Below are 15,618 nucleotides of genomic sequence, written 5' to 3' on the forward strand. Positions count from 1 at the left end.
AGTGGCAAAAACACCCCATTGTGACTGGTCCGGAGGCTCCATGTATTCTTGGCATAGATTATCTCAGGAGGGGGTATTTCAAGGACCCGAAAGGGTACCGGTGGGCCTTTGGTATAGCTGCCTTGGAGACAGAGGGAATTGAACAGTTGTCCACCTTGCCCGGACTCTCTGAGGACCCTTCGGTTGTGGGGTTGCTGAGGGTCGAAGAACAACAGGTGCCGATCGCTACCACAATGGTGCACCGGCGGCAATATCGCACCAACCGAGACTCCCTGATTCCCATCCATACGCTGATTCGTCAACTGGAGAGCCAAGGAGTAATCAGCAGGACTCGCTCACCCTTTAACAGCCCCATTTGGCCAGTGCGAAAGTCTAATGGAGAATGGAGACTAACAGTGGACTATCGTGGCCTGAATGAAGTCACACCACCGCTAAGTGCTGCTGTGCCAGACATGCTAGAACTTCAATATGAACTGGAGTCAAAAGCAGCCAAGTGGTACGCCACAATTGATATTGCCAATGCATTTTTCTCAATCCCTTTGGCAGCAGAGTGCCGGCCACAGTTTGCTTTCACTTGGAGGGGCGTCCAGTACACCTGGAATCGACTGCCCCAGGGGTGGAAACACAGCCCCACCATTTGCCATGGACTAATCCAAAATGCACTGGAAAAAGGTGGAGCTCCAGAACACCTGCAGTACATTGATGACATCATCGTATGGGGCAACACAGCAGAAGAAGTTTTTGAGAAAGGGGAGAAAATAATCCAAATTCTTCTGAAAGCCGGTTTTGCCATAAAACAGAGTAAGGTAAAGGGACCCGCACAGGAGATTCAGTTTTTAGGAATAAAATGGCAAGACGGACGTCGTCACATCCCAATGGATGTGATCAACAAAATAGCAGCTATGTCTCCACCAACTAGTAAACAGGAAACACAAGCTTTCTTAGGTGTTGTAGGTTTTTGGAGAATGCATATTCCAAATTATAGTATGATTGTAAGCCCTCTCTATCAAGTGACCCGGAAGAAGAACGATTTTAAATGGGGCCCTGAGCAACAACAAGCCTTTGAACAGATTAAACGGGAGATAGTTCATGCAGTAGCCCTTGGGCCGGTCCGGGCAGGACCAGATGTTAAAAATGTGCTCTACACCGCAGCCGGGGAGAATGGCCCTACCTGGAGTCTCTGGCAGAGAGCACCTGGGGAGACCCGAGGTCGACCTCTAGGGTTTTGGAGTCGGGGATATCGAGGATCTGAGGCCCGCTATACTCCAACTGAAAAGGAGATATTAGCAGCATATGAAGGAGTTCGAGCTGCTTCAGAAGTGGTTGGTACTGAAACACAGCTCCTCTTAGCACCCCGACTGCCAGTGCTAGGCTGGATGTTCAAAGGGAAGGTCCCTTCTACACATCATGCAACTGATGCTACGTGGAGTAAGTGGATTGCACTGATCACACAACGAAGTCGAGTAGGAAACCCCAGTCGCCCAGGAATTCTGGAAGTGATCACAGACTGGCCAGAAGGCAAAGATTTTGGAATATCACCAGAGGAGGAGGTAACGCGTGCTGAAGAGGCCCCACTGTATAATAAACTCCCAGAAAATGAGAGGCAATATGCCCTGTTCACTGATGGGTCCTGTCGCATTGTAGGAAAGCATCGGAGGTGGAAGGCGGCTGTATGGAGTCCTATACGACAAGTTGCAGAAACTGCAGAAGGAAAAGGTGAATCAAGTCAGTTTGCAGAGGTGAAAGCCATCCAGCTGGCTTTAGACATTGCTGAACGAGAAAAATGGCCAATACTTTATCTCTATACTGACTCATGGATGGTGGCAAATGCTCTGTGGGGGTGGTTGCAGCAATGGAAGCGGAGTAATTGGCAACGCAGAGGTAAACCCATCTGGGCTGCTGCATTGTGGCAAGATATTGCTGCCCGGCTAGAGAATCTGGTTGTGAAAGTACGTCACGTAGATGCTCATGTACCTAAGAGCCGGGCCACTGAGGAACATCAAAACAATCAACAGGTAGACAAGGCTGCTAGGATTGAAGTAGCTCAGGTAGATCTGGATTGGCAGCATAAGGGTGAATTATTCATGGCTCGGTGGGCCCACGACACCTCAGGCCATCAGGGAAGAGATGCAACATATAGATGGGCTCGCGATCGAGGGGTGGACCTGACCATGGACACTATTGCACAGGTCATCCATGAATGTGAAACATGCGCTGCAATTAAGCAAGCCAAGCGGTTAAAGCCTCTTTGGTATGGAGGACGATGGCTGAAATACAAATATGGAGAGGCCTGGCAGATTGACTATATCACACTCCCACAAACCCGTCAAGGCAAGCGTTATGTGCTTACGATGGTGGAAGCAACCACTGGCTGGCTGGAAACATATCCCGTGCCCCATGCCACCGCCCGGAACACTATCTTGGGCCTCGAGAAGCAAATCTTATGGCGACACGGTACCCCAGAAAGAATTGAGTCAGACAACGGGACTCATTTCCGGAACAATCTCATAGACACCTGGGCCAAAGAGCACGGCATTGAGTGGGTGTATCACATCCCCTATCATGCACCAGCCTCTGGGAAAATTGAGCGATACAATGGACTGTTAAAGACTACATTGAGAGCAATGGGTGGTGGAACTTTCAAACATTGGGATACACATCTAGCAAAGGCCACCTGGTTAGTCAACACTAGAGGATCTGCCAATCGAGCTGGCCCTGCCCAATCAGAACTTTTACGTACTGTAGAAGGGGATAAGGTCCCTGTAGTGCACATAAAAAATATGCTAGGAAAAACAGTTTGGGTTACTCCTGCCTCAGGCAAAGGCAAACCCATTCGTGGGATTGCTTTTGCTCAAGGGCCTGGGTGCACTTGGTGGGTGATGCGGAAGGACGGGGAAGTCCGATGTGTGCCTCAAGGGGATTTGATTTTAGGTGAGAACAGCCAATAGATTGAATTGTATGCTATTAATTGCTATATAATCCTGCCACTGTATGTCATCATTATTATAATTATTATGTGCTATATTAATGGTATTATAGTAAGAATTACTTAGATTAATGAAGAATGAACTTTGACAAAGCTGAGTGAAGTGCAGCAGGGATGGAACCAGGACTGACTGCAGCATGCAACAATCCGACAACACATACCATCCTCCTGCTGCGCCCAATATCACCTGCCTGCCACATCACACCGAAGCCCAATCCTGTTCTACCAACTGAGCGGACTTTGCATCATCCCTCCTGCCCAGACAGACTGTTACGATAGATGGAGCTCAAAGTCATGGACTGAATGAACTCAACACACATTTGATAGAGATGGCCCATAGATCGCGGGAATGATATCTATACGTATATATTAAAGACAGGAAAGGTGATGGTGATTAATTGGAAATGTATTGGAAAGTGTGGGATCTGGGCATAACGTAAATGGTATAGAATAAGGGGTGGATATTGTCCTGGTTTCGGCTGGGACAGAGTTAACTTTCTTTTTAGTAGCTGGTACAGTGCTGTGTTTTGGATTTAGTGTGAGAATGATGTTGATAACACGCTGATGTTTTAGCTGTTGCTAAGTAGCGCTTATCTTAAGCCAAGGACTTTTCAGTTTCTCATGCTCTGCCAGCAAGCAGGTGGGCAAGGAGCTGGGAGGGAGCAGAGCCGGGGCAGCTGACCTGAACTAGCCAAAGAGGTATTCCATACCATGGAACGTCATGCCCAGTATATAAACAGGGGGGAGCTGGCCGGGAGGCGCGGATCGCGGTTCGGGAACTAACTGAGCATCGGTCAGCGGGTGGTGAGCAATTGCATTGTGCATCACTGGTTTTTTTCTCCCCCCCCCTTCTTTTGTTGCATTCCTTTTCATTACTATTATTATTATATTTCATTATTACTATTGTTAGTATTATATTTTACTTTAGTTATTAAACTGTTCTTATCTCAACCCACGAGTTTTACTTTTTTTTTCCTTTGCTTTCCTCCTCCTCACCCCACTGGGAGGGGGAGGGGGAAGCGGCTGCGTGGTGCTGAGTTGCTGACTGGGGTTAAACCACGACACATACGTATAAGTGGGAGCAGAAACTGGCCCTACAATCCCAGTATGAACATGGACATGAACACCACATGCAACAAGACACAAACGCAGCTCCTTCCCCGGAGCAGTGTCAGACTAACAAGAGATGAGCACCGAGAGTTCACCCACAAAAGAAAACAGGATATTTTCAAATTGAAACAAGAATGACTTTTCTGTAAATAAACTCTACGGTTGTGAGGGGGTGGGAAACAAAAGTACTGCAAGGGTTCTTTCTTTTGTGAATAATATTTCTTTTGCTTTTACAGTATGACAGCATCCTCATTTTTCACCTACTTTTTCTCAGTGGCAGAAGAGCGAGTGCAGAAGTGTCAGTGGTCAACAGACAGGCAGCACGGCCGGTCAAGGAGGAGGAAGGATTGATGCACAGAAAGGGGACCAGCCTTTGTGCATTCCTGCCCGCTCTCTGTTTCTGGAAATGCCAAACGGGAGATGAGGAAAGAATGGGAAATCATGCAAATGGGGACACTCACCTTTCTGCTACCTTGGACATCTTTAAACAATGTCTCTCTATCTGCACGTTCAGAAAAGTTATCTGAGGAGAGAGATGACAAGGACATTAACAATCTAGGAGCTCTACAGAATGCATTGATCATATCCCAACACGCTATTGATTTCTCTTTCCAAACAGCTTGAAAGTAACTCAGAAGGAAATGGGACCCTTCCCTAGGTATTAGAAGCAGCTTATTAACTGCTTCCAATAGCAGTCTCCATTTCCTATGGCAAAGCCCCAGGGAAGCTTCAGAAGACATAATTAAAAGTAGGAAGGCACATATTTGGGGTGAAGGTTCCTAGACTACTCAGGGTGCAATGTGATCCCCTTTTTACACCACACTCCTCTCTTCCGTTCCTCTGACTTGCATCACAAGACCAGTAACTGTTTTACAGCACATTTACGCTCTGCTATGAACTAGTTCTTCACAGTACTCTGCAGCTTACGTTGCCTATGATGGAAAAAGCTCAAGAAATCTAGTGTTCAGGTTTAGTTCAGAAAACCACCCTAAAACTGGCTGCCTAAGAAGCATGTTTAAAGCTGTCTTTACTAAAATGCTGACCTAGGGATTCCTGCCTGTACTTCAGTGAGTGCTGCTTGTTGCAGGAAAGTAATTTCGAAGGAGAGCTCCCTGTGCTGGGCAAGGATGTGTGAGTTGGCTGGCCATTCCTTGGAGTGATTGTGCAAATAACTTTTTCCCAGTTCCCTAAAAAGCTCTGACTGTACAGTCTAACAGTCATGCACTGAACAATGCCTTTCCTCACCACCCATCCCCAGCCTGCACCCCAGTATGCTGGCTTCTTCCCTAGCCTTTGGCACTGCCCACTTTTCAGATATCCTCAGCAATCTGGAAATTAATCTGTCTACTAGCCCACAGAGAGAGTAATACTAGAGTCAAAGGTTAGTGTTACCCAGAATATGTATCATCATACAACTGCACTGCTCAATTTTATATATATATATATCTATCTCTTTAAATACTTACTACTTTACATAAAGTACGTGAGGATCAAGGATAGGTAACATACAATTGGTTTGGCTGATATCTCCATAACTTTATATGCTTTTTTTTTTTTTTTCCCCCAGATAACAGTTCTCAGAAGAGTTGCCATATAGCCATCTACTTACTTGTTTCCGGAAATCCTCTTTTGTAGTTTTGCGTATAGGTTGGGAGGGCACGTGTACAGGGCTTTGGGGCTGAGACTCCTCTGTAACCCCGTATACTGACTGTGAGGAAACAATAAACAAACAGAAGAGATTACAGCGGTTTTCTCTGTTACGCAATGAGGAAAAGTGCAGCATGCAAAACAGTAAGGTAACAGGCCAGCAATTTCCTACTGTTTATATCCACACAGGTCAATAACCATTCAGCCTGGAGCAAAATTTACACATCAGACTGTGCTTGCAGGTGCCTGCACTTGGAAGGTCTGCAGGCACATTAAGAAAAGGGTTTATTTTAAATGTTAAAAAGCAGCTGATAATTTTTAGGAGCTCTCAGGGCTGTGTGTGTCAATGCTTGCAGGATGAACACTGGGAACGGTCATTGTGGTGAACCAAGAGGAGAAAGAAAAGACGAAAACCTAATCCTATGCCATTTTCTTCCACTTGGTTTAATGTCTTGTAAAACTACACATTGAAGAAAGAGCTTAACCAGGTGTCAATGGGTCAAGTTCAAATGAACCTCTCAAAACGAAAATCTGCAGATTGACTTGTAGCCATTCATTTTCAGGACAGAGACCTGCACTGGAAGCAATATAAGTGACCCTTTCGTTTAGTGCTTTTGCTTTTTATTTAACATTCGTAAGAGACGTGAATAGCTCTGCTACAATTTAACTTCCAACGGAAGTTCAGGAGTCTGGTGTCACCTCCAAAAGTAATATATACACAGAAGAGCTAAAACTTGCTGGAAGTCAAAGGCACCCAAGTTGCTAATGATCCAGCCTTTGAAATGATTAAGGCAAGTAAACAGCTCTGAAAAAATCTGTGCCCAAATAATTTCTGAAAATGGGACCTAGGTACTTTTGCCAATTGCTTTTAATTTTATTGGAGTGTAGAGCCAGCAGACATCTGGGACACAGAGCTCCTTAATGCCCTTCTCAGCTATACTAGTCACCCAGCCCGTACCGCTCTGCTGGTAAAACAGGAATAGTAAATTCACAGATTAGAACAAAATGGAACTGATATTTGCAAAACATTTTTTTTTGGTTCCTAGTGGGAAACTCTGATATACTGTAGGTGTCAAGTATGATTTGCATTTTAAAAAAGCCCAAAACACAAAAAACAGAACAAACCCAGAAACTTAAACTGACCTTTTTCACCTTCTGTGGGTTTTTCATACGACGACACTTTCTGATGTCCATTTCTGTGGTGTTCACGCAGCCCGGCTGAAAAGAGATGGTAATCGTATTACTCCTCTGTTTACAATCCACACACTACCTTACCTTTCCAAAATATACAATTAGATCTTGTCCAAAATTCTTTCCTGAAGTTTGTGTCCCATAAATTATGTTTGCTAAACAAGAGACTGCATATACCTGAAGTCGGCATCTGAGCATCAAATCCATTTACTCATAACTTTGGCACCAGAAGGAAATCTCTCAGCTAAGAGGAGAGCTTTTTCTTGGAAGCCTGAGCCAAACTGGGTAAGCTGCTTTTCTTTTGTATGCACAATAAATAATCTTCAAAACTTCAAGTTTATCATATATTTCTGTATTGGGTCTGACTGAGATGGAGTTAATTTTCCCCATAGCAGCCCTCATAGTGCTGTGCTCTGTATTGGTAGCTAGAAAGGTGTTGATAACACACCAGTGTTTTGGCTACTGCTGAGCAGTGCTCGCACAGCATCAAGGCTGTCTCTCCAACGTTCCCCCTCACCAGTAGGCTGGGGGCAGGCAAGATCTTGGGAGGAGACATAGCCAGGACAGCTGACCCAAACTGACCAAAGGGATATTCCATACCATATGACATCTGCTCAGCAATAAAAGCTAAGAGAAAGGAGGAGGAGCGGGGGCATTCGTTATTACGACGTTTGTCTTCCAGAGCAACCACTACACATACTGAAGCCCTACTACCCAGGAAGTGGTTGCACATCACCTGCTGATGGGAAGTACAGTATAGTTCTTTTGTTTTCCTTTGCTTCTGCACATGGCTTTTGCTTTATTAAACTGCTTTTATCTTGACCCACGAGTTTTTTTTCCATCTTATTTTCTCCCTCCTCATCCTGCTGAGGAGGGGAGTGATAGAGCAGCTTGGTGGGCACCTGGCATCCAGCCAAGGTCAACCCACAATTGCCAAATCAATCCTTCCATGCATGCACAAGCCTAGAATGTCTAAAATAATCTTGTAGACACTTGGCTTATTTTGAACTGCGAGCAAAATCCATGTGGTGACTTTCAAGGCAATGTCTTTATGCAATACATGGCACAGTGTTTACTAGTATTAAAACTTTCCTGTCAAAACCTGGAAAGTCTCATCATTCAAAAAGAGCTTTACCACGGGCCTGTGCACATCCCAGAATGCTCTTTCCTGGCTGTCCAAAATCTTTCTTTCTGTTTTATCCTTTTTCCTGTCGATTCTGAAAACAAAAGCATAAACATATGAGTCAACATACAAGTAATGCTTTCTTCTTTGTTACAGTTCCTAGCTGGGGTTTCAACCCCAGGAGAAAAAAATTCAGAAATCTACTTTTTTGTACAGAAATGTCACACTCCCACTTAGAAGGCCATGTGCCATGAACAAAATATCACTGATATTTGCTCCAGTATGTGACAAAAGAGATTTTCCTATTAAGGTGGAAAATTTATTTTAACATCTGCTTTTTCATCTGTGAGGAAAACAACCTTTCCTGATACTCTGTTCCCAGATCCTGATTTGGCAGGCTGGGGAAGTTCATAATTGGCTTTGGCTCTGTCAGGAGACCCACCGGGACCTCTTTACTCCAGGTGAAGCTCTTGGCTGGTGCCGGATGGAGGTCCTCATCGGGAGATCCCTTTGCACCCCAGTGCCCCAGCAGCACTGCTGGTACGACCACAGATCGCGAAAGGGCAGCTATCCCGGGCGTTTCCAGCAGAAACAGCATGGGCAGCACTTGAGGCCACCCTCCTTAGGTCTCTGCCCGCCTGCCCCGGTGTTGGCAGAGCGAGGGGTGACAGCACAGGTGACTGGAGCCAAGCTTGCTGCATGGCCCCGTGCAAGCCAGTGCTCACCCAAGAGACATGCAACCGGGCCAGTACAAATTGCAACTCAAAATTTCAGCCCTGATGCAGCTAGTGAATCGACTCACTCAAAGCACACAGATCAAAGGCCGCCAGAGGTTGTTCAAAGCAGCTGTTCCCCTATCTCTCGGCAGCATTGAGCAATGCGTGTCTGGTGCCTCGCTCTCGTGCTCAGCTCTACACATGAGCACAGCAAAGTCACCACTGGCTTGCAAGATCTACCTGCAGAGACACTGGATGAGGCACAGGAAAGGAGGAACTGCTTTTGCCTCCAGAGCAGGATTGAAAAGCTGACATCGTCCCTGTGCTGGGTTCCCACACTGCTGCCACCCGGGAAAATGAAAGCAGTGAGGAAAAAAACCATGTGAGCTGGGATTTCTGACCATCAGGTTCTTCCCTCTCCTGTTTTTCTTTTGGAGGGGCAGTGATCCTTGGCTAAGTCTGTGCTAGAAATGTACCAAGGGGATAGAAAATAGGGGACTGAAACTGAAGTTTCTGAACACCCCTCTCCACAAAAAGCTCGAGTCCTCCAAAGTTCGGTATAACTCTCTGAATATCCCCCCTGCAAGGCTGAGATGAGAAACCAGCTCTGCACAGGCTCTGTCCCCGCTGCCAGACAGCAGTCACTGCACTGTGCTGAGGAGCACATGCAGACACCCAGCCCAAAACATCTTTTTTCCGAGTGAGCTCTTTGTGCCCGGCCAAAGCGGAAGGTGAAGACTTCTGCCAACCTCACACCACACAGTGCACACAAACTGGAGGGACTCTTTGGAGGCTCCATGAATTGTCTTCATGGGCGCTTTGTGCTGAACCCAGGTTCTTGGCATAAATCCCCAAACTTACTGATAACTCAGTATTTCACATTGTGAACTATGAAGACACAACAGAATTAGATGCTCTGTGGCTGCAGTTTTTGAGTGTTATCAACAGTATTCTCACACTAAATCCAAAACACAGCACTGTACCAGCTACTAAGAAGAGAGTTAACTCTGTCCCAGCCGAAACCAGGACAGCAATGTAGGTACAGCAATGGAAATCCTATGTGCAAACGAAGAGGTGGAAGGCAGAGCAGAACTTGATAAGCAGGAGCAATTTTTTCAGGTATTTTTGGTTTGTTTTCCTTTTTAGTTAATTCAGGGCTGTGAATTACACTGTGAATTCCAGCCCTGCCTTGTTGGAAACCTGAAGACTGAACCATCACATGAACTGGGAACCAAGAAGATGAAACTAGGCAGCAAAAAACATTGACAGCGGCCAGTCCATGCTTACGTTTCAAAGAAAACTGAATGGAGAAAAGATGAATAAGCAACAGCGATCATGCCAAGAATCTGATATTTACATTTCTTTCTTAGGTAATAATTGTATGCTGTGGACAGAATGCAGAATTTTGTTTTGACTTAGATTTTTTTTTTTTTTTCATCTTGGCAATAAACCTTTAAGTAACTGAAATTACAATTGCTATCTTAACTTCTAATTTTCTCTTCCAAACAGAACACTGGTATTCTGGCTGGAAAAAATCCCTTAATCACCTTGTAAATTAAAGGATAATTACCATGTACTTAAATAGTGCATAATTACAATGTTATTAAGCAAAGAATTAATCAAAATTCCAAAGAGTTAGTCAAAGATAGAGACATATACCTCAGCCACACCCTCAAGAAATGATGTTCCTTAACTTTTTAGCATCTAATGCTGAAAGTGCAAATTCCTTCTAGTGTACTTCTCTAGTACAGAGTGTCAGTACTGGTGTTCTCATGCACCATCTTCACCAACCTTTCCGTTTTATAGGTGACAACTACATGCAAGAAATGGACCTGGAGGGTTTTAGGCACTAGTTTGTAGACACTAGTCTACAAACCCTGGACCATACCCATTTTGCAGCAATAATGAAATCATGCTCAAAACATTGAGAGGCTTCAAACTGTTTTCACAAGGGAAGATGAGAAAAAAATGTAGATTTCAATTATGAGTAGAGGATAGGAAAAACTCAAATACTAAATCTCAGTTTCATGTAAGTGTTACTCAATTGTCCACACTAATTTAGTAGCACAAGTCGGACTGCAGAGAGTAGAGGTACAATGGAGTCAACTGGTATTGGTATAAATGAGAAAACCAAATCCAGTCTACTGTAAATACCACCCTTATAATCACTTTGAAGTGGCAGTATTTTTAAACTCAGAAATACTTCACAAGTATAGAGTAACACAGACTAGATGACAAAAGTTCTGTTCTTTCCATTTACACAAAACAAACATACTACACAAAAGTAGAAGTAGAATGGACAAGTGAATTGCCCAAGCTCCCATGGTGAATCCAGGCTCAGGAGCTCTGACCAACATTTCCATGTGCAGAAAATTAAATCCATCTTTCAGATTCTGGCATAAACCTTCAGAATTAGCTCTCTGTTGTTTCTAGTCTGCCAGTGATTAAAATTCACCGACACCTTCTGAGCTTAGCTGCAGTAAAGACATTGACAGAGAAGTTTTTATCTGTACAGAATCCCCTTTCCCTTCACAGCTCTAAATACCGGTGCAGTTCAGTGCTCCAGGATTACTCACTTCACTTGGGCCTCAGCTTGCATGAAGATGAATTCCCACTTTCTTGCAAATGCTCTCTGAAGTCTTGCTAAGTTTTCCTGACAAAAGATGAAAATAGTAAGAACAATTAATCCCTGTAATTATAAGAACTGCTTAAGAGCACAGTTAGCATGGTGGGTGTTTATTTTATTCCTTTTTTTTTTTAAGCTGGAAAACTGAAGACACAGAAGTCAGTGCTGATTTCAGGTGAACTATCTTGCAGGCAAAGCAAGGTTGTAACACATCCTTTCGGGCTGCAGCCCCATAGCTGCAGCCAAGAGTGCCCTGTCAGGGAGAAGTAATGGAGTGTGATGAAGACAGCCTGAACTCTACTATGAAAATAACGATGGACTTGTTCCCAAAAGATAACACTGGGAAGCTTTGTGAAGCTGACAACTTTCATTTCTGATAGCAGATGGCTGCCACCTGCACATTTCCCTCTCATCCCCACTTTCCCTTCCTCCTCCCACTGCTCTCTTCTCTTCAGGCTTTTGCTAAGGTGCAAAGCCTGAGCATCCCTTGCTTTGCTCCGTCCTGGTCACTGCTGAGAGCATTACGCAGCTGCACAGCACTAAAGGCTGGGGATTGCCAGGATGATTCATAAAAGGAAATAGCTTGTTTGTCTGAACAATGAACTTCGCTGACTGCAAAGACTGGGTCCAGATGCAGCCTTGCTCTACATCTGAAGTAAGAGTTCTGGTCCAGACCCATTACAGAGAGTGTCGTGATCTGAACATTTGGAGGTGGATGTGACTTCATCACAGCTCAAGGTCAAACTCGGGACATGGCCAGAATTTCAGGCTCAAATGGCACCCCGAAGTCACATATCCACATCCACCCTGATAAGGAGGCCTATGAGACCATTAATCTGACGCTCTTCTCCATTACAGCTGGTTCAACTGTTGCAAATTTTCATTGAAAATGAACACTATTAGTTCTACTGCTGTTCTTTTTATACCTATTCCCTTTGTTTCAAGAAAGTGCTTAAGCGCATGCATTTCATTGCTAGAAGAAATCTTCCTATTATTTAAACTCTTGTATAACACAAGACATAAAGCTTGGCCCTGTTACCACCAAGTCCATGTAAGAGTTTCAGTCCGTATACACAGAGGAAAACGTAAGCAAACGATTTACAGCTGTGCTGAACTGTGATGATTTCCTTAACTGTGGCTACAAGGAAGAACTACTTGTAATTATCTGCAAAAACAATTTTTTGTGGGTTTCTTTTTTTTTTTAATTTTGTTTTAAATTATGTTCACATGTGCCCTCTGGAGTAAATATGCTGAAGCCAATGAAACATCACCAACTGAAGCAGTATTTGACTCGTGCTTATGTTTGGCCAATTATAAACAAAATGGAATGCAATTATGCAAGCTTAATCATATCATCAAGACCCCTGCTCTACAAGTATAAATGGGGGCTGGGGGGCTGTCTATGAATGCTGCAAGCAGAACCTAAAAATGAGAAGATGTCCCCTGAGATGCTTTGCAGAGATTCTCTTTGGAAACTCCAAGTCAGTGCTGATGCCTACGGAGAAGCGTTCTCACGCTACATCTCCAAAAATGTGTACTAAATGTACAGGGTTCCTTCCCACTCCTGTAAGCCTGTTTCTCTCACTTGTGTTTAGCTTACATCTCCATTGCTGGATCTGCTTCAGCTCCCATAATGACTAGGAAGAGTCGGTGCCATTCTTATCTGATTGTCTCTAATTAAGAGAGTGAAGTTTGAATGCAGAAGTAATCTTTAATTGTGCAATGCAATATTCACAAGAAAAATGAGAAACTGCCAAGATCTAATTATTTGCCATCACTGGAGCATTGCTACTCTCAGTAGACAACGATGTGCAAAAGTACTTAGCCATAGCCTCGCTGCATGTGTGTGGGAGTGTGCATGCTGCTGAACAACCTTTTGTTGCTTTATGGTAGATCTTTGGAGTACTTACAGTTAATTGGTTGGCTGTGAGCAATTTTAATGGTTTTAATAATAAAATCAGCAATATGCAGAAGAGAAAACTCAGCAAAAAGATGTGTAAGTGCATGCAGATTATTATATTCCTTCCTTTATGCCTATACTTCAAGATTAGAACTCTTGGGAACTCTGGATGTGTTTCCAGGGTGGACTAGATAAGTGGCAATTTTTGCATGCTCTTCACTGAAAGGACCAAATGGCATGTATATATATCCATGGGCACAAAAGTCCCAAAATGTAAAAGGTAAGGAAGAAGGAAAAAGTCCATTCTTGGAAAAAAACCTAAAATATATGCAATATAAATGTTTTCATTGTAATAACCATGAACACAGAAGTCCACCAGAATCAGCTTTGTAAACAAACCCTCCAACAAAAAACTCCACATTTGAAATTCAGCTGCTACACTGTTGAGCTAGTAAACAAAAAAAAAGTCAATATGATAGAAAGAAAAGTTCAGCTGGTCAGAGCGTTACACTGCTGGTACTCAAAGAAACTCACACCACCCCTGCCCCTCCTGCTTCCATCTTCCCACTTCTCTCCACCCAAACTCTGCATAATCTGAAGCCAAGGTTGGGGATGTTTTTATGGATAATTATTTCATAACAGAAAACACGCCCTGAATAAGCTTGAGTAATAGTTTTTTTATATAGCACACTGAAAACAGTCCAAGTCTAATATCTGAAAACTTTCGTAACTAGATGGGTCATCAACAATTTAATTGCCCAATAATGCACCTGAAAATCCATCATTTCCATGTGTTAATATCTGCTATATAAACCAGGCACTGTTAACTGGAAACAGGAAACCAAGGTAAACTTCTGTGTAATTTGCCCCAATCTTGGAGGGCTGGTTATATAGCAGATGATTTAATTTGAGATGTTGCAAAGCCAGGGACGTTCCCCAGTCGTGTTCCTGATGTTGTCTCCAGATCAACCTTCACACAATTCTGACAACTAAAAAAAGACACAGTAAAGGCTGACCCCTGGCACAAAATGCCAGCATTCAATTGGCAAGCTCTCCCTGCACCCCCCAGCTTTAAACTCTAGCAGCAGTGTACCTACGGCTTCATAATCCGCCAGCTCCAGCCTAGCTTTGTTCTGCATGGTCCGTTTGCAAAGATAGATGGCTAAAGGGAGAAACAGAATGGAAAACAATTACACACAGATTATTAGTACTAGATCTTAAAAAAGAAAAAAGTGGTTCATGCACTGTTCGTTCTCATGAGAAAGCAACATGAGCCAAGGAATGAGAGGGCTGACTACCCAGCTGACATTACCCACTAGTAACCTCAGAGGCCTTAAACATCTGGGACATCTCATTTAGAAGTGCTGAGAGTAGATGCCAGGACCTAACAAGATGTCTGAGAAAGGCACAATTGCTTCTGGGGCTGGTAAAAGATTTAGCATTAGCAACCTGTTTCCCTCAGCACTTTGGGAATATGCCTGCCAAAGTGAGCAGCCCTGCCCTTCTTTTCCCCTTTTGTTTTGGGGGGGGGGGGGGGGGGAAGAATTCAGGATATTGAAATGAAAACAGAAATACGGGCCAGATCTTAAAGGTATGATCTGAGCATTTTTTCATATGCTCCATTCACTTATTCTAAACATTTCAAATGGTTAAGAAAAGCCTTCCCACATTTCACCATAGGGAGACACTGCATAAGCTGATGTGGTTTGGGATTCTGAGGGTTAAGATGAGCCCAGTGCACACTACCAAACCAGTCCCAGGCTGCCTTTTGGGAAAGCCTCAGCTGGACCTGCTAGCTCACTCCATTTCCATTACAGGCTGAAACACAAGGTCCCCAGCACACCCTGGGTATACAGTCAGGTCTGAACTACACAATAGAGGTGCAGTGCTCTTATTCTGGGATGCACCTAGACGTGAATTTTATAGCTTCCTTGTGTTTTGCCCTCTCTCATGCTGCAGGGCCAGGTACTTACTGTCCAACAGCGTACCAAACCAGAGCAGCGCAGAAGGCAAACCATCATCTACAGAAAACTGCAACAAATCTTTTTCAGAAAATTTCAGCTTTTTTTTTTTTTGAAAACCATGGCGTTTTAGTTTGCTGGTAAATACAATTTTCTGATACCTTCATGGATGTTTTTCATTGGAAACCTATTCTTCTATCGAAAATATATGAAAAAAACCCCCAGTGCTACTCATGTAATTCTATTCTATGCTATTCCTATAATTCTAACATTCATATAATGAGCCAATATTATGCATGGTAACCAGAGCTGATCAGTTCATGTATATTTCTACATCTCAAGGGCAGTTTCCTCTGTA

General features: G+C 43.8%; 1 protein-coding gene across 6 annotated transcripts in view; it reads right to left on the reverse strand.

Moving 5' to 3' along the window:
* Window positions 1–15,618, reverse strand: part of RGS6 (regulator of G protein signaling 6) — a 133,115-nt gene that overhangs the window by 35,371 nt on the left and 82,126 nt on the right. For all 6 annotated transcript variants that reach the window (XM_050896763.1, XM_050896762.1, XM_050896761.1 and 3 more), the window contains 6 exons: window positions 14,397–14,461; window positions 11,350–11,426; window positions 8,070–8,151; window positions 6,887–6,961; window positions 5,706–5,804; window positions 4,558–4,619 (listed from right to left, as the gene is read on the reverse strand). In XM_050896763.1, the coding sequence (XP_050752720.1) occupies window positions 4,558–4,619; window positions 5,706–5,804; window positions 6,887–6,961; window positions 8,070–8,151; window positions 11,350–11,426; window positions 14,397–14,461 (460 nt within the window). The remainder of the gene's footprint in view (window positions 1–4,557; window positions 4,620–5,705; window positions 5,805–6,886; window positions 6,962–8,069; window positions 8,152–11,349; window positions 11,427–14,396; window positions 14,462–15,618) is intronic.

Source organism: Gymnogyps californianus, chromosome 5, assembly GCF_018139145.2.
Source record: "Gymnogyps californianus isolate 813 chromosome 5, ASM1813914v2, whole genome shotgun sequence".
In the NCBI taxonomy this organism is placed as follows: Eukaryota; Metazoa; Chordata; class Aves; order Accipitriformes; family Cathartidae; genus Gymnogyps; species Gymnogyps californianus.